General features: G+C 35.0%; 1 protein-coding gene and 1 long non-coding RNA gene across 5 annotated transcripts; one reads left to right on the forward strand and one right to left on the reverse strand.

Moving 5' to 3' along the window:
- Positions 1-1041: 1041 nt before the first annotated feature.
- On the forward strand, positions 1042-11627 carry ClC-a (chloride channel protein 2). Of its 4 annotated transcripts, none has more exons than XM_065303490.1 (10): positions 1042-1430; positions 3434-3792; positions 8112-8376; positions 8433-8852; positions 8918-9128; positions 9190-9291; positions 9345-9579; positions 9748-10141; positions 10201-10847; positions 10899-11627. In XM_065303490.1, the coding sequence occupies exons 2-10, from the start codon at positions 3727-3729 to the stop codon at positions 11265-11267; spliced, it is 2709 nt and encodes a 902-aa protein (XP_065159562.1). In that variant the 5' UTR covers positions 1042-1430; positions 3434-3726; the 3' UTR covers positions 11268-11627. The 4 variants fall into 4 exon arrangements, with proteins under 4 accessions (XP_065159562.1, XP_065159563.1, XP_065159561.1 ...); XM_065303491.1 differs by lacking the exon at positions 1042-1430 and adding an exon at positions 3151-3286; XM_065303489.1 differs by lacking the exons at positions 1042-1430; positions 3434-3792 and adding an exon at positions 7053-7188.
- LOC135792773 (uncharacterized) lies at positions 3046-7305 on the reverse strand. Its single transcript, XR_010548460.1, has 2 exons — positions 7148-7305; positions 3046-3254 (listed from the first exon to the last, which is right to left on the reverse strand). It is a non-coding gene; the product is annotated as an uncharacterized lncRNA (long non-coding RNA).
- Positions 11628-14318: the final 2691 nt, after the last annotated feature.

Genomic DNA, 14318 nt, shown 5'->3' on the forward strand with positions numbered 1-14318 from the left:
ACACAACTTGCACATCTGACTTAAGTATAACTCTATTAAACTACCATAGATGGGGTTAGCATGTAGATATTGGCATTAAATTCGAAGCACGGTTATCAAAGAACATTTTTCTTGTTTGTGCGATCACGTTGTGTGTGCATCAGCGAATTCCAGTTGAATTGACTGGTTATACTGGTGTCCTTGGGAATTCATGCTGTGCCACTTACTTAAATATAACTCGATAATATAAACCTAGATGGCGCGTGTATGCAGATTCTTGCATTAAATATGATTCCATGCTCTCGCAGAATTGTTTTTATCAGTGATACGAGATGTTTGTTTGTTGCTGTGAGTGCCCCGCGTCCGTGTGAGCACGCACGGTGCGAGCAGGTAAATTGTTTGCTTGTATCAGTAGGTTTACATTCAATTTAACGGAGTTTGCTGTGTTACCACGCTGAGATAAACATGAAAGAGTTGCAATCTAAAATGTAGTTTTATCACTTGCAATAAAAATACAAACATAAAAATAATAAGTTCTGTTTTATTGAATTTTCTATAAATAATATACAAATTACAGGTGCAATTATATCCATATATTCAGAACAAAACATATCTCGAATGTGCATTTATTAAGAAGTGAATAATTTCAACCAACGCAGTTCAAATAACTGAATATTTATATTTATAGTTTCGGGTTTGGTATAGTTATAAATTGATGAATTATTAAAACATCAGATGATGCTATAAAATATTTATGATTGAAAATGATTCCGCAAAAAAAGTTCAAGTACTGTTTGCTTCTCTGATTTTTGTTGATTGCTGATATCGTTAATTAACCATCCGTCGCATTATTAATTTAGCCCAAGTGGAGAGTTCGTTGATAAAATGTTATCCACCACAATCGTTACAATATTTTAATATTTGTTTATTTGGTTGCCAGTGCTATCTCAAATCCGCGCAAAAAATACAAAATAGACTCGCAAACAAACAGTGTCTCGGGCGTAGACATTGATATATTGTGGTCGCGCGGAGCATGCAAACGCGCCGCTGAGGTACACGATATACTATTAGCTAACCGGCAAGTTATAATCGGTTGTAATATACGCGTAATTCGAAATGTTTTCATCGTTCAGTATTAAGACCGACAGCTCGCGACGCGGTGTGTCAAACAGTCAGCGGTCGCGCGCGCATTTAACGCGGCACAACTAATTGTTCCGCGCACCTCTCCAGAGAGCATACGAATATTTAAACAATGATTATATAGATTATTATTTATATCTAAATCTTTAAATGGTAGTGCCATATAAAACAAATCTTTAAAATAGTGTGAGTGTATGTTATTTCGGTCAACTAGGCAGTGTGCGTGCAACAACACAAAATATAAATAGGTTTGTTTAATCTATTTCGAATGGATATCGATATTGTCGAAGATATATTTGCGACAACGTTATGTAAGTTGTAAATTTATGCATTTACATTTAAATTGCAAAGTTTTGGTTGTAATAAAACGTTAGGTTATGCATTTATTTACCGGTGGTTTTCGTACTTCACAACGGTGCTTATTTCAATGATTGTAAAGTTTTGAGTTAATTGAATGCCACCGGTTTGAATTTGCAAATTTATATCGCTTTTATTAGGTTCAAAATTTCTGTTTGTTTTGTTTCGTGTCATTTGTGGGCGTTGAAATAACGCTCGCGGTGTGGTATTTAAAAACGCAAGATTGTGTCGCATCGGACTGGACGTTGGCCAAGGCGTCTGCCGAAAACCGAACGCTGACACCGTCGAATTTAGACTCGAGCTGCTGCCGCCTGTACATGTTCTAATTATTATAAAAAAAGCTATCTCGTTATGCGATTCCGGATTCCCGAGGAGACAATGACGCGGCGCGGATATTTGCGATCATTATGCACGATGCAATTGCACGTGTTTCGCGTAGACGTGAAATGTAAAATGAAACTTGAATATCGCATGACTGGTAAACGAGCACGATTGGCAATATTATTTCACACTGTCCTCGTGAAAAACTAGATGGAAAACGGAATTCAAGGTCTGGTTCATAACAAAGTTACAGCAATTGTTGCGCAATTGTAATACACATAGAAAAGAAATCTCTTCAAATTTTTGTTTTTATTAGAGTCCGACCGAAAGTGAATTTTAGCCGAAACCGAAACCGAAATTTCGGCCTTGCAATCAGTTTCGGCCGAAACCGAAACCGAAATTAATTTACATAAACATATTTTTCTACTTTTACCTACACATCGCCAGTTTTTCCACGTTTTTTAGATGCATAATCCATTTCGGGAGTAAAGTCCTCGTTTTGTCACTTGATACTTAATGTAGTATTAATATGAGCGAACTAAGATGGCAAGTAACGACCGCCATTAGCCGCGAAGTTAGCCGAGCGACGCATGACAATTCACGAAAAGTGAGTTTCGGTGCGGCCGAAACCGAAACTGAAGCCGAAACTGGCCGAAACCGAAACCGAAATTTCGGTCGGCCTCTAGTTTTTATGTGTTTTAGACATAACATCTCATGCAATAGGAAAAACAACGGTTTTATTGCCCTAATTCACATGTTGCGCGTTTATTTACTGATATGAAATGTGTTTTGAACTGGTGCAGATAGAATGCTACCATTCTTGAAAGTTTGTTATAATTTACTTTCATCTGACTCTTGATCCTTTGTTGATCGTGCATAAATAGATAAGATAAATTTACTTCCGAAATAAACAACTATCAATCACTACATTATTTAATATTTATCCTAAACTATCACAATAGCATTTGTTTATAACAAAATAAGGTATGACGTGCATCATTCCATAGCTTATACTTTGAAATTTAAAAAGTTCAGCTGTAAAAGTAATACAACACACAGACATAAAACTACACAATTCTTTGAACCATTAATTTCATTTACATGATTTTATTGTTTCTTTTCTTCATGCTACATTAGAATTTTTCTCTTATCAGGTATCTATTTAAAGATAACTCTAAGAGAAATGCGTTTGTGTCAAATCTTAGCAAGTTATACAACGTTACATTAATTTACTAAAAAACAAACTGGTCAATTTTTATAAATACTTTATGTAGTAAATAAGCACAAGTTTAGTATATTTGACATATGAGAGATAACGATTGTCATTTGGAGATTTGTCAATGTCATTTGTACGCACCTATAGTTTCAATTAGTTGAATTGCGATAACCGCCTCGATTCACACTTGATATATGTATTTTGGCACGTTTACTTTGCTAAATGACGGCATCACATTACCCTGCAAATCGAATAAAACATAAAAATCAATTTGTAAGTAGTACGCCGCGCTGCTGCACATAAAAATCACATTAAAACGTTCAATTGTGTTCGCTGAAAAGCGTTTGTTCGTGATGCGGTGAATGCTAATCGAAACAATTATTATTGAAAATAGGACTCACATTGCTATATTGGTTTCAGGTACACTTGGCGGTGAACAATTGCGAGTATCTCGTGTGGTTGCATCATGATGGTTTGTGTTTAAAATTATCAACGCTAATTAAAAAGTCTTCCACGGCGCTTCCAGTCGTGATGATCATGTGTTTGAGTTGGAATTTAAATATATGAGTTCTGAGTGACAGTTGCTGTTTTACTTGTGAATTTCTACTTTGGGAATGAGTCGTAAAGAAAAGTGACAATTGTAATTTATTGAAAAAGAGGATAAGGATAATTTGTGAGCTTACATATAGTGAATAAAACATAATAATAACAAAATGGCTGATGAAGAAGAACCAGGACGACCCAACGAGAAGTATGGATTGGGTTATCAGAATACTATTGTAAGTACCTTCGACAAATATATTATTTTGCAAATGTGGAAAATTTGAACTTGAAAACTACAATGTATTACTGAAAGTGTGTCAAGTATTTAATACTTCTGCTTATCAATAACTAATTTTGCAATAAATCTTTCGTAACATTTTTAAAATATGAAAATATGCGAAAATTATAAAATTAATTTATAGAGTAATACCTGTATTGTTGAGACAGTTGTCATATTAATAGTCATTACTATTTATTTATAAGTGGAATTGTAAGATTTCTTTGGTTTTCTCCACGCAAAAACAATATATAAGATAGGTTATCAAACATTCCAACATATATGTTAAATGACACATTTCTTATATTCACAAAGTAAAATAAAAACATTCGCAAAATACACATAATATCATGCGGTTTGATTAACTTGCAAGAGTGTGCATAGAAATACGCGTGAGCACAGAGTCAACAGATAATATGAGCGAGAAGGAGAATTCCTTATCAGTCGTTTAAAGTTTAACACAAATGAAAACACCCATGCTGCGAACGAGGTATGCGCTGAGATAAGCGATTTAATATCTGCCTCAAGCTAGACTATTAGAGTATTATGCAATTATAACTGGATTTATTGTGTTGCTTTGTCTCCAGCAAAAATAACCAGTTAATTGACATATCAATCACGGATATTGCTAGTACTGCCGATTTCTTAAATGGTGATAACTCTTTTTGTAGTTTCGATTTCGATTACACCAATCCGACGCCGACGCGCGTGTATCGCATAATCGTGCTTGCACTTGATTGTTCAGTTTGTTAATAGTATTAATCATTTCCGGCAAATTTAAGTCCCGTCCGCATGTGACATTAAATTTAATTTTAAAATGTCCTTAACTATCTCGCTACGTGGTTGCATTACACTGCAAGCAAGAAAATTTACAAACAAAACTATCAATTTATGATATCAGTAACTTTTGTGTTTAGTAGAGTTTTGACGTAAACATGCCATAATTGAATTGTTTAATGAAAAAAGAACATGCAAATAGGCAGTGAAAAATGTAATGCATTTTTCATAGAATTTTTTTATGCGCTGTTTTTTATTGGGTAATGCTCATTCGGTGCCTGCCAGACGGCTGCAATGTGACGCAAAAAACAGATATTACCAATTTAGAAGTTGTAAGTAAATTTGATTCATAACTTAATTACTTTGATATTCTGCAATTTAGCAAACCATCACGTGTTTTATTAAATCACATGCAGGTAATACTATCATCAAAATTAATTGCACAGTTTATTGTAGTAGATATATACGTATTAAATTGTTTTAAATTGCTGTATTGTCTCATTTGAAATAATAAAATTATAAACTTTGCTTGATTAGGTACTTCCCATATAAATATTTTAAATCAAACGTTACATTAAAAATGAATTGGAAGCATTTTTAAAGACGAGTAGCAACCAAACGTCATGTAATTTTGTGTTCGCGGTTAATTCATCATTCGTGTAGACGTAAAGCTCAACCATACAAATAATAGGTTACCTTATGTTGGCACATTTAGCGTCTAGCTGTCTCGCATCACAATAAAAAGCGTTTGGCAATAATTTACAAATTTACCGTTTGAACTTGACGCGTTGAACTTGGTTGGACATACCAGATAGAGGCGCGCGACGCAATCAACTGGGACAGGTAATTCCTTGCCCGACGGCATTGTGTTTAATGACCGCGCCGCGCAAATCACATGACGCAATCTGACTCTAGACGATGATTGCTTACTAGCCACAGATTAATTAACACACTTTTCAGCACAAGGAATGCGCAACACTAAATTCAAACATTATTGTCATTTCCACGTGCTTGTATTAAAATGAAGCAATATAAAAAGCCTTAAAAAGACAAAAGTATGTAAAAATTACATTGTAAAATATAATCGTAAACTGTTGATGGCAATAAACATGTAACACCACGTGCAAACATGATAATTTATATTCAAGGACCTTTTGATTATGAAGTTTACCAAATTTCAGAACTCGCGTCTTTGCGGTTGTCTGAATATCTCAATTTTGTGTTTGTTTGCGATTCTCATGTTGGTGACCTGGTAATGAGGATATAATTACCATGTTTTCTGCGAAGTGTGTGTGTTTTCTTTTTTTGCCATATTTTTTTATGCCCTGTGATGACGAACGTAGGGTCATTAATAAAATGGGATCGGCGATTTGTTGATTTTCGATCGAACCGCGTGAGGACCTCGACCGCGACGCTTGCAAATATTTGCTTTTGCAAGTAGTTTGTTCGCATCATCATCAGAGCGATGTTGTGAAATGTAATTCTGAGGAAAACATTTATAGTCTCATTTATAGTTTTCTCCGTTATTGATCAATGATTTGCTCACATTTTTCACCCTTCGAATATTTTTATTGCAAAAATCTGAATCGATTTACGAAGTTTGGAACTAATTTTATATTGTTTATTTTTTGTCGGTGAACGTACAAGCAATAACAACCTGCTCAGCTAGAGCAACACAATCGTAATGTGATTAATTTGCAAGTTTATCATTTGTAAACTGCTTGCTTGGACAAATATACGTTTTGTGGTTGTGACGCCTTTGGCGCGAGCTATGACACAGTTTAACGCGCTTTTTTTAAGGCATTAATATTTAATCACCTTGAGAGATACTAGTAATATCCGAGAACAAATTTACAATTAAAAGTGTTGCTCTCTATTGCTTTTATTGACGTATTTCAGATCTAATGCATATATTTTTTGTATATAGGTATTTATTTAGTTCGATTTATTGATACAATATTCAAATATGGTAATTTATTTATATATTTAACACTAGATAAATCAAAAGTTAACCAAAATCAGAAAGTTGTGAGGTACACAACAATGTAAAAAATAAATTGAAAAGATTAAATTATAAATATTCCAACTTTAATTTAGCTATACTTATTTCTAAAAAAATTACAACTCTGGAATCTAAAAATATATTTAATTTATTTCCTCATATTCATTCTTATCCACTATTTTTATTTGCGTATTAGACTTTTATCGTATTCTCTATTGTTAAATACAATCGCACAACATTAATATTTATATTCTTATTCTTATCATTCCACCTACGTAAAATGTACACATTCAAATGCAACGAATTCAAACCTTCCGATTAGTCAAATATTTACTACGAATCCATATTTATTCAACTGTTAATAATATGATAAGCCAATTACACAAGGATTATTTGTGCGATTCTAATTTAAGACGCTACTAAATGTATAATTACCAATTAATCAGGTACGATACCTCTTCGATTAAACATCTATTTTTGTGCATGTTATTATCTCCAACTACAAGCAAAATGAGCAAATTTAAAGTACCATTACCTGAGTCGCAAGTGTACACCACAAGATATCCACGTGTGCAGGTATAATTTATTATCAAGAAGATTTTAATTACACTTATTAAAAATACTATGCTAAAATGTGCATAACCGAATGTGAGGCCCAACTTGCTCAGAGTATTACTGAGCTTACCGACAGCATAATGCAAAAAGATATAAGCAAGGAAATTTAGTTCAATCGAAATAAATTAGAAAATTGTTTTCATTCGGCTCTGAATGTGTGTAAATAAAGTGTAACATTGAAAATATCATCCATTAGGATGTTCAAAAAGCTTGAGGTGAAACGGAATTAATTTTGGGCTTAATTCTAATATGCAACAAAATAAGGCAGAATTTTTTAAATAATGAGTAGTATTTAAAAACATTTTAAAATAGTAGTTAAAATTGTTTAAGAAATAACTTGAAAGTTTTGTAACACTCTCTAGATTGATAGGTCTGAACAATATTAAATGATTATGATACACTTGGACTGGCCGGTAATTTAAGCAAGTGTGGCGAATTTCCGTCCAGCGTCCAGCATGCTGACAGTATCACCAAATCACCATTGAGCGTCACGCCAAGGAAGTCGTACATTTGCTTATTAGTGTGTAGCACTTCGAGTGCATCAAGTTTCTCATGTCACAGTGCAAGTTATAACAAAAATACCTACCTAATATAGGAACAAACACCCTAAAAATTTAAATAAAAATGGAAAATATTAATCCTATTAGTGAGTCTCAGTTTGCGGATGCGGATATGGATGCTGTTGACCGCGAATGGGAAGAATTTAGTAAGCTGGCTGAAAAGAAGAAATCGAAGAAGGAACAATCGTTTTATCCATGTCCAGCACCCGAAGATGATTATCTCAATTCTCTTGTATATATTTTATATAGCAGACCTAGAATTATTAAATTTTAATTCATGTTGTGCCTTTTGCAAAGATATTGACATTTTATTAAATATTTTAGATGTATGGACGCTACAGTCGTCAATTGGGCGAATTTGCAAAATTAGAAGCACTTAAACAAGCAGAAAAGAAACGACTGAAAGAAGAAAAACAACGTAAAAAAGAGCTGCGCGGTTATCAAGGGAAACTAGCTAAAACAATTTCTTATCTATGGCAGCACACGTTTGCAAGGTTGGGGGAAGACTGGGTCTTCTTGGCCCTTCTTGGGCTTATCATGGCTGTATTAAGTTTTATCATGGATCGTGGGATTTCTATGTGTAACAAAGGTAGAATTTTATAATACTAATAACGTTTTATTCAATGTTCTTTTTTGTATATTTAGCAAGAATATGGTTATTTAGAGATCTTACAGACCATCCCCTCGCACAATACGCCGCTTGGGTATCACTTCCGGTATGTCTCATCTTATTTAGTGCTGGATTCGTACATCTGGTGGCACCTCAGTCTATTGGTTCGGGTATTCCAGAAATGAAAACTATTCTTCGCGGAGTTGCTTTGAAAGAGTATCTCACGTTCAGAACCTTAGTAGCTAAGGTAATTGGTTTGACTGCAACGTTAGGAAGCGGTATGCCGCTTGGTAAAGAAGGTCCTTTTGTCCACATTGCTAGTATAGTGGCAACTTTGCTTAGTAAATTGGTTACGGGATTTCAAGGCATTTATGAAAACGAAAGTCGTACTACAGAAATGTTGGCGGCTGCTTGCGCTGTGGGAGTTGCTAGTTGTTTTGCTGCACCTGTAGGAGGTAAGCAACATCAAGGAGGTTCATGTTTTCAAAGTGATTTCGTTCAATTCTAAGTTTTATCATAGGTGTGCTGTTCAGCATAGAAGTAACTACGGTGTACTTTGCTGTGAGAAACTATTGGCGCGGCTTCTTTGCCGCTGTCTGTGGTGCGACAATTTTTCGACTTCTGGCTGTGTGGTTTGAAGGTGCTGACACAGTGACGGCAGTCTTTCGAACAAATTTTGCTATGGACTTTCCGTTTGATCCCCAGGAACTTTTCGTTTTTGCTTTAATAGGGTAATACATAATTTACAAATTCACATTCTAAATACCATAATAATATCAATTATTACTTTAGAGTTGTTTCTGGAGTTGGGGGTGCTTTTTACGTGTGGGTCCATCGACAATACGTAATGTTTATGCGTAAAAACAAGGCGATTAACACGTTCCTTCAAAAAAAGTATGTCAAGACTTAAAAATATTTACAGTAATTTATTAACGTTAAAATTTTAGTCGTTTTATTTATCCTGGGATCGTGTCATTAGTAGTGGCAACGGTTTCTTTCCCACTGGGACTTGGACAATTTATGGCTGGTGATTTGACCACCCATGATCAAGTTGCGAGCCTTTTCAGTAACTTTACTTGGACACGGCAGAATTTAACAGTGGAAGAACAAGCAATGCTCAATCATTGGGAGACGCCGTATAGCGGCGTCCTCATTAATTTGAGTGCATTCGTCGCATTCACTGTAAGTAAACAACGGACTATTGAAGTTGTATTTTTAGACCTGTGTGGTGTTAATTTCATTATTCAACAAACTAATTAACCTAAATGAATGCTTGTTTTCTGTTTTTGTAAAAACAAACGAGATCTAAGTTGCAAATAATTGTATACTAAGTTAGATCTTGTGTTCCAGTTTATATTTTCTATAATTAGTTCAACTATACCTGTACCGAGTGGCAGCTTCATTCCTGTATTCAAAATAGGCGCTGCTCTGGGACGAATTGTAGGTGAAAGTATGCATATATGGTTCCCACAAGGAATGCGCTATGGCGGTTTGGTGGCGCCCATTGTTCCAGGAGGTTACGCTGCCGTTGGCTCGGCAGCCTTTAGTGGTGCTGTAACACACACAATCAGCGTTTCTGTTATTGTATTTGAAATGACAGGTCAGATTACTCACATCATTCCAATCATGATTGCTGTTTTGATCAGCAATGCAATTGCTAGTCTTCTCGCCCCAAGTATATACGACAGTATCATTCTCATCAAGAAACTTCCATATTTACCTGATTTACTTCCAAGTAGTAGCGGTATGTTAAATATGATGTTGTCATTGTTTCAAATGCAATAATTGTGTTATCTATTATAGGAATGTATAATATTTATGTGGAAGACTTCATGCTTCGTGAAGTTAAGTACATCTATCACACCATTACATACGAGCAACTGAAAGCGGTGCTTAAAGATGCGCGTCAGTTGCAAAGTTTTCCTATTGTTGACAACCCAGATAATATGGTATTACTTGGGTCTATGCAGCGTATCCAACTGATACAACTTATAGATCATCAAATCGGACGCGAGAGGCGGCTACAGGTAGCTGCTGAGCGTGCCGAAGCTGAACGAAGGGCAAAAGAACTGAGACAACGTCGACCAAGCCGATTTCAAGTTGTTCCAGCTCCTGACGTATTGGGCGTAAAAAATCTTTCTGAAAACCAACTAAATCAACCATCCACTTTCAATCCCGTCTTTGGAGGTCAACCAAAAAAATCCATCTTAAAGAAAACTAACTCTTTCACACTGAAGGGTTTTAGTCCTTTAATACAAACAAGTCCAGGATCTACACCATACACTACTGTTACGGGGGCCGAGAGTCGAATGAGACTGGCGTTTGAAGCAATTTTCAGAAAGTCAACGCAATTACAAGATGTTCAAAATAGTGACAGTACACCTGTGCTTGATCATGGTATTGATGCACAAATTATACCTATGAATCCCACAAATAAAAAAGTGCAATTGGTATGTTGTTTTCTATTGGTATTAAAACATAAATTATTAAATTTGTTATAGCCTAGAGAAAGAGTTTGCGATATGTCACCAGAAGATCAACGCATTTGGGAAGAAGAACAAATGTCACTACCTGTTCACTTTACCGGTTGTCATGTTGATCCTGCACCATTCCAGCTTGTCGGCAGAACATCTCTGCTTAAAGTTCATTCGCTTTTCTCCATGGTAGGCGTAAATCACGCGTACGTAACAGCTATTGGTAAGTTGGTTGGTGTTGTGGGGTTGAAAGAACTGCGAAAAGCCATCGAAGATGCAAATAGTGGCAACCTCCCACTTCATACGGACACCGAGCCAAGCACTTCCGTGAGCACCGTGAAAGAGGCAGAGGAAGGGCAAACCGATGCAAGTACAGCACTAGTCAATAAAGTTTAATAAAATCTGCGGATAGAAATTTCGTTTTCGTACATATTGTTTATTTTGTGACTCTCGTATGTTTCACATTGGTTGACCCAATTTATTGTGATATACGATACGATAAAGACATGCTATACGTAATTGTGACTATATTTCTATAATTTAAGCAATTTGGAATGTTGAGGTATTTATTCAGTGATTGTAAGCCAAATAACAAACGATGCATGATCGCGGCATACAAAAAAGCGATAATTATATATTAAACATATATAAAAATTGAGAAAGTAAATTTAATTTTCTAAATATTTAAGTTTATAAATATTCTGTTATACACATTTCTGGAATTAAAGTGAAAAATAAATATTGAGTGAATTCTTATTTTGTAATGCTTATGTATAGTTATGTGTTTTATATATCTTCAATGCAGATATAGATAACAAACACCTCTTGTATCATGCAAATAAACAATTCAGTTTAAGTTTTTAACGAGTGTTTACTTCATAAATTCACTAGGCGCCGCTAGTTACTTCGATAGAACGTCCGCATCAGTCCGCATCGTCCGCAATTATACGCCAGTAAAGACGCACTTAAGCGCCGCCTTCGTGGTTTATTTCAACAGGAGATCTGAAACCTTTGAGTACTATGCATGTTATATATATATACTAGTTAACCGGGCAAACGTTGTTTGCCATATAAATTATTTCTAGTTTCAGATAAATTTTAGTGTAGAGCAAAGAGTAACTTACTTATTATAAGTGTGTCAGTATGAAAAATTTAATTAACTGAACTAATTGTGCCAAATACACTTAAAACAATAATTTTATTATTATGAATGTAAATAGTAACCGCGAATATAAAATGAATCGCAAAAGTGTTGTTAAATCCAATTTATAAATCAAGTATTTACTACACTGGATATACGTATACCATGTACTGATGGCTGAAACTGTGTAGGTGCGACAGAAGTCTTATTGTGTGAGTGAAAAAAGAAGACTGGCTTCAGTCTCTCATTCTTTCGAGCGGATGAAAAAAATTAAATTACCAAAATGGTTTTAAAAATATAGGGTTGTGATAAAAAGTAAATATTTTAGGAGTTGTATGTATTTTTTACTACCAGTATTATAAATTTCGGCGTATTTTGGTACCTATTAGTTCAGTGACCAAGTTTACATACTTACACACTTATAATAAGTAAGTTACTCTTGTCTACACTAAAATTTATCTAGAAACCAGAAATAATTTATATGGCGTTCAACGTTTCAGTTCGGCACCAGTATATATATAACATATGGTACTTCAAGGTTTCAGATCTCACCATTTTAAGAAATAAGCCGAGGCGGCGCTAAGGTAGATACTTACCAGCGTGGCGCGTTACGGGGAGGAAGCTTCCTCCGCGGTCGCGATGGTGCACGTGTTTTGTGAATGTTTCCATTGTAAGAGAGGTATGTTAACGCAGCCATTTAACTTTTACCAAGTAAATTAAATAATTTTAAATTTTATCTAATAGAGATTTTTCAAACTATCATAATCTTCAACTGTTTGCAGCTACCGCCATTCATTTAGCGATATTTGTTACCAACAAAAAATGAGGCAGCTCAGCGTATACAATAAACTACTAATATACAAATTATTTATTTCTAAATGGAAAATTAAATTCCTGTTTTCTCAATTTTATGACATCCCAAAGCCATTGAATTTTTCTTGGTGACAGGAATATTTGAAAGTAAAAGTAGATTATGTATAAATGGTTACTCTACTATCAGAAATTTTAGTTTGGTCTTTCTAACTACGAGTTTACTAGTACATTTGTGTATAAACAACTTTTTGTTGACGTATCGCACGCGACAAAATGCAGCTGGTAATTTGGCGCAGTTGTAGAAGCGCACACGGCAGTTGTTTCCACTCCGTGTTCATGAACGTTCCTCTTAATCTCACTATGTGTTTTGAGTGGTTTTAATTGATTAATTTCGTACTTTTCGACCAACATCATCCTACTACCAATGTATAGGTAGGTGTTATTAATTTTACGGAAAGTTACGTCGGTTTAACTTAAATTGATTATTCTATTGAGATATGAATGGCATTTTGCATAAACACTGGCATTAAGTGACGTCATACAAAAGCGTTTGGTGTCGATAAAGAATATTATATGTAAAACCCGAACTTTCCGTGTAATTTCATGCTGCAATAAACCGGTTGGTCAATATAGTATGAGTCATACTTAAACGGATTCTACGAGCATTTATATTTGTATGTATCATCTTGCAAAATTACAAACACATGGTAGGTAGCATTTTTACTTGGGAATTTTAGTTCCTAAGCTTCTAAAAAATAACATGGATGATTTATTTTCACATAAACACTTGCTTTTAAAAAGTAACCAGTATTTAAAATTTGGCACATTCCATATGTATCGACACTGCTCACTTTTGCCGTCGCACGTCGCATTTAATTTTTTCGCTTGGAACCCGTGAATGTTTTTTAATCGATTGCACTCCCAGCATCCTTAAATTACAGTTTTGTCAATTTAAAATCTTGTAATGCTTAACAGTTTTTCGCTCTCTCATAGTCCCGTATGTCTTTAATATTTACATTAAAAATAAAGTTATTTTTATCTTCAACAATCCAGATGGTTTTAAGTTACGCGCCGCCGCTTGCCGTCAGCCGATTTGAATGTCTAAGTGTCACCTCTCTTGAGGCGACTTAAAACTTAGAAATATTTTAACAAAACCTTATAAGGATTGTCCTTATAAGGAGTTCCCTCTCTCTGGGGGTGATCCCCCACCATAAAAATTGTTGATATGCCTAAAAATCCTGGGGATGAAGCGCAGAGATATCGTAGCTGTAGGATGGGCCGGGAGCGATGGACGGAGCGACCTGTAGACTGTCTTATAACGACACGCCGCCAAAAAAATTTAAAAATCTGATCCTCCCCTGTTCTCTTTCTTCCATCTCCTCCTCTTATCTTCTCGGTTCTCTTCCTTCTGTCTTCTCTACACTTCTCTGCTATTCCTTCTTCTACTTCTTCTACTTCTCCGTTTCTCCACTTACTCTTACTTTCTTATTCTT

This window comes from Atheta coriaria, unplaced genomic scaffold (genome assembly GCF_025399875.1).
Source record: "Atheta coriaria isolate IRGN ID8LTWV9N9 unplaced genomic scaffold, Caltech_Dcor_3.1 hic_scaffold_5_pilon, whole genome shotgun sequence".
NCBI lineage: Eukaryota > Metazoa > Arthropoda > Insecta > Coleoptera > Staphylinidae > Dalotia > Dalotia coriaria.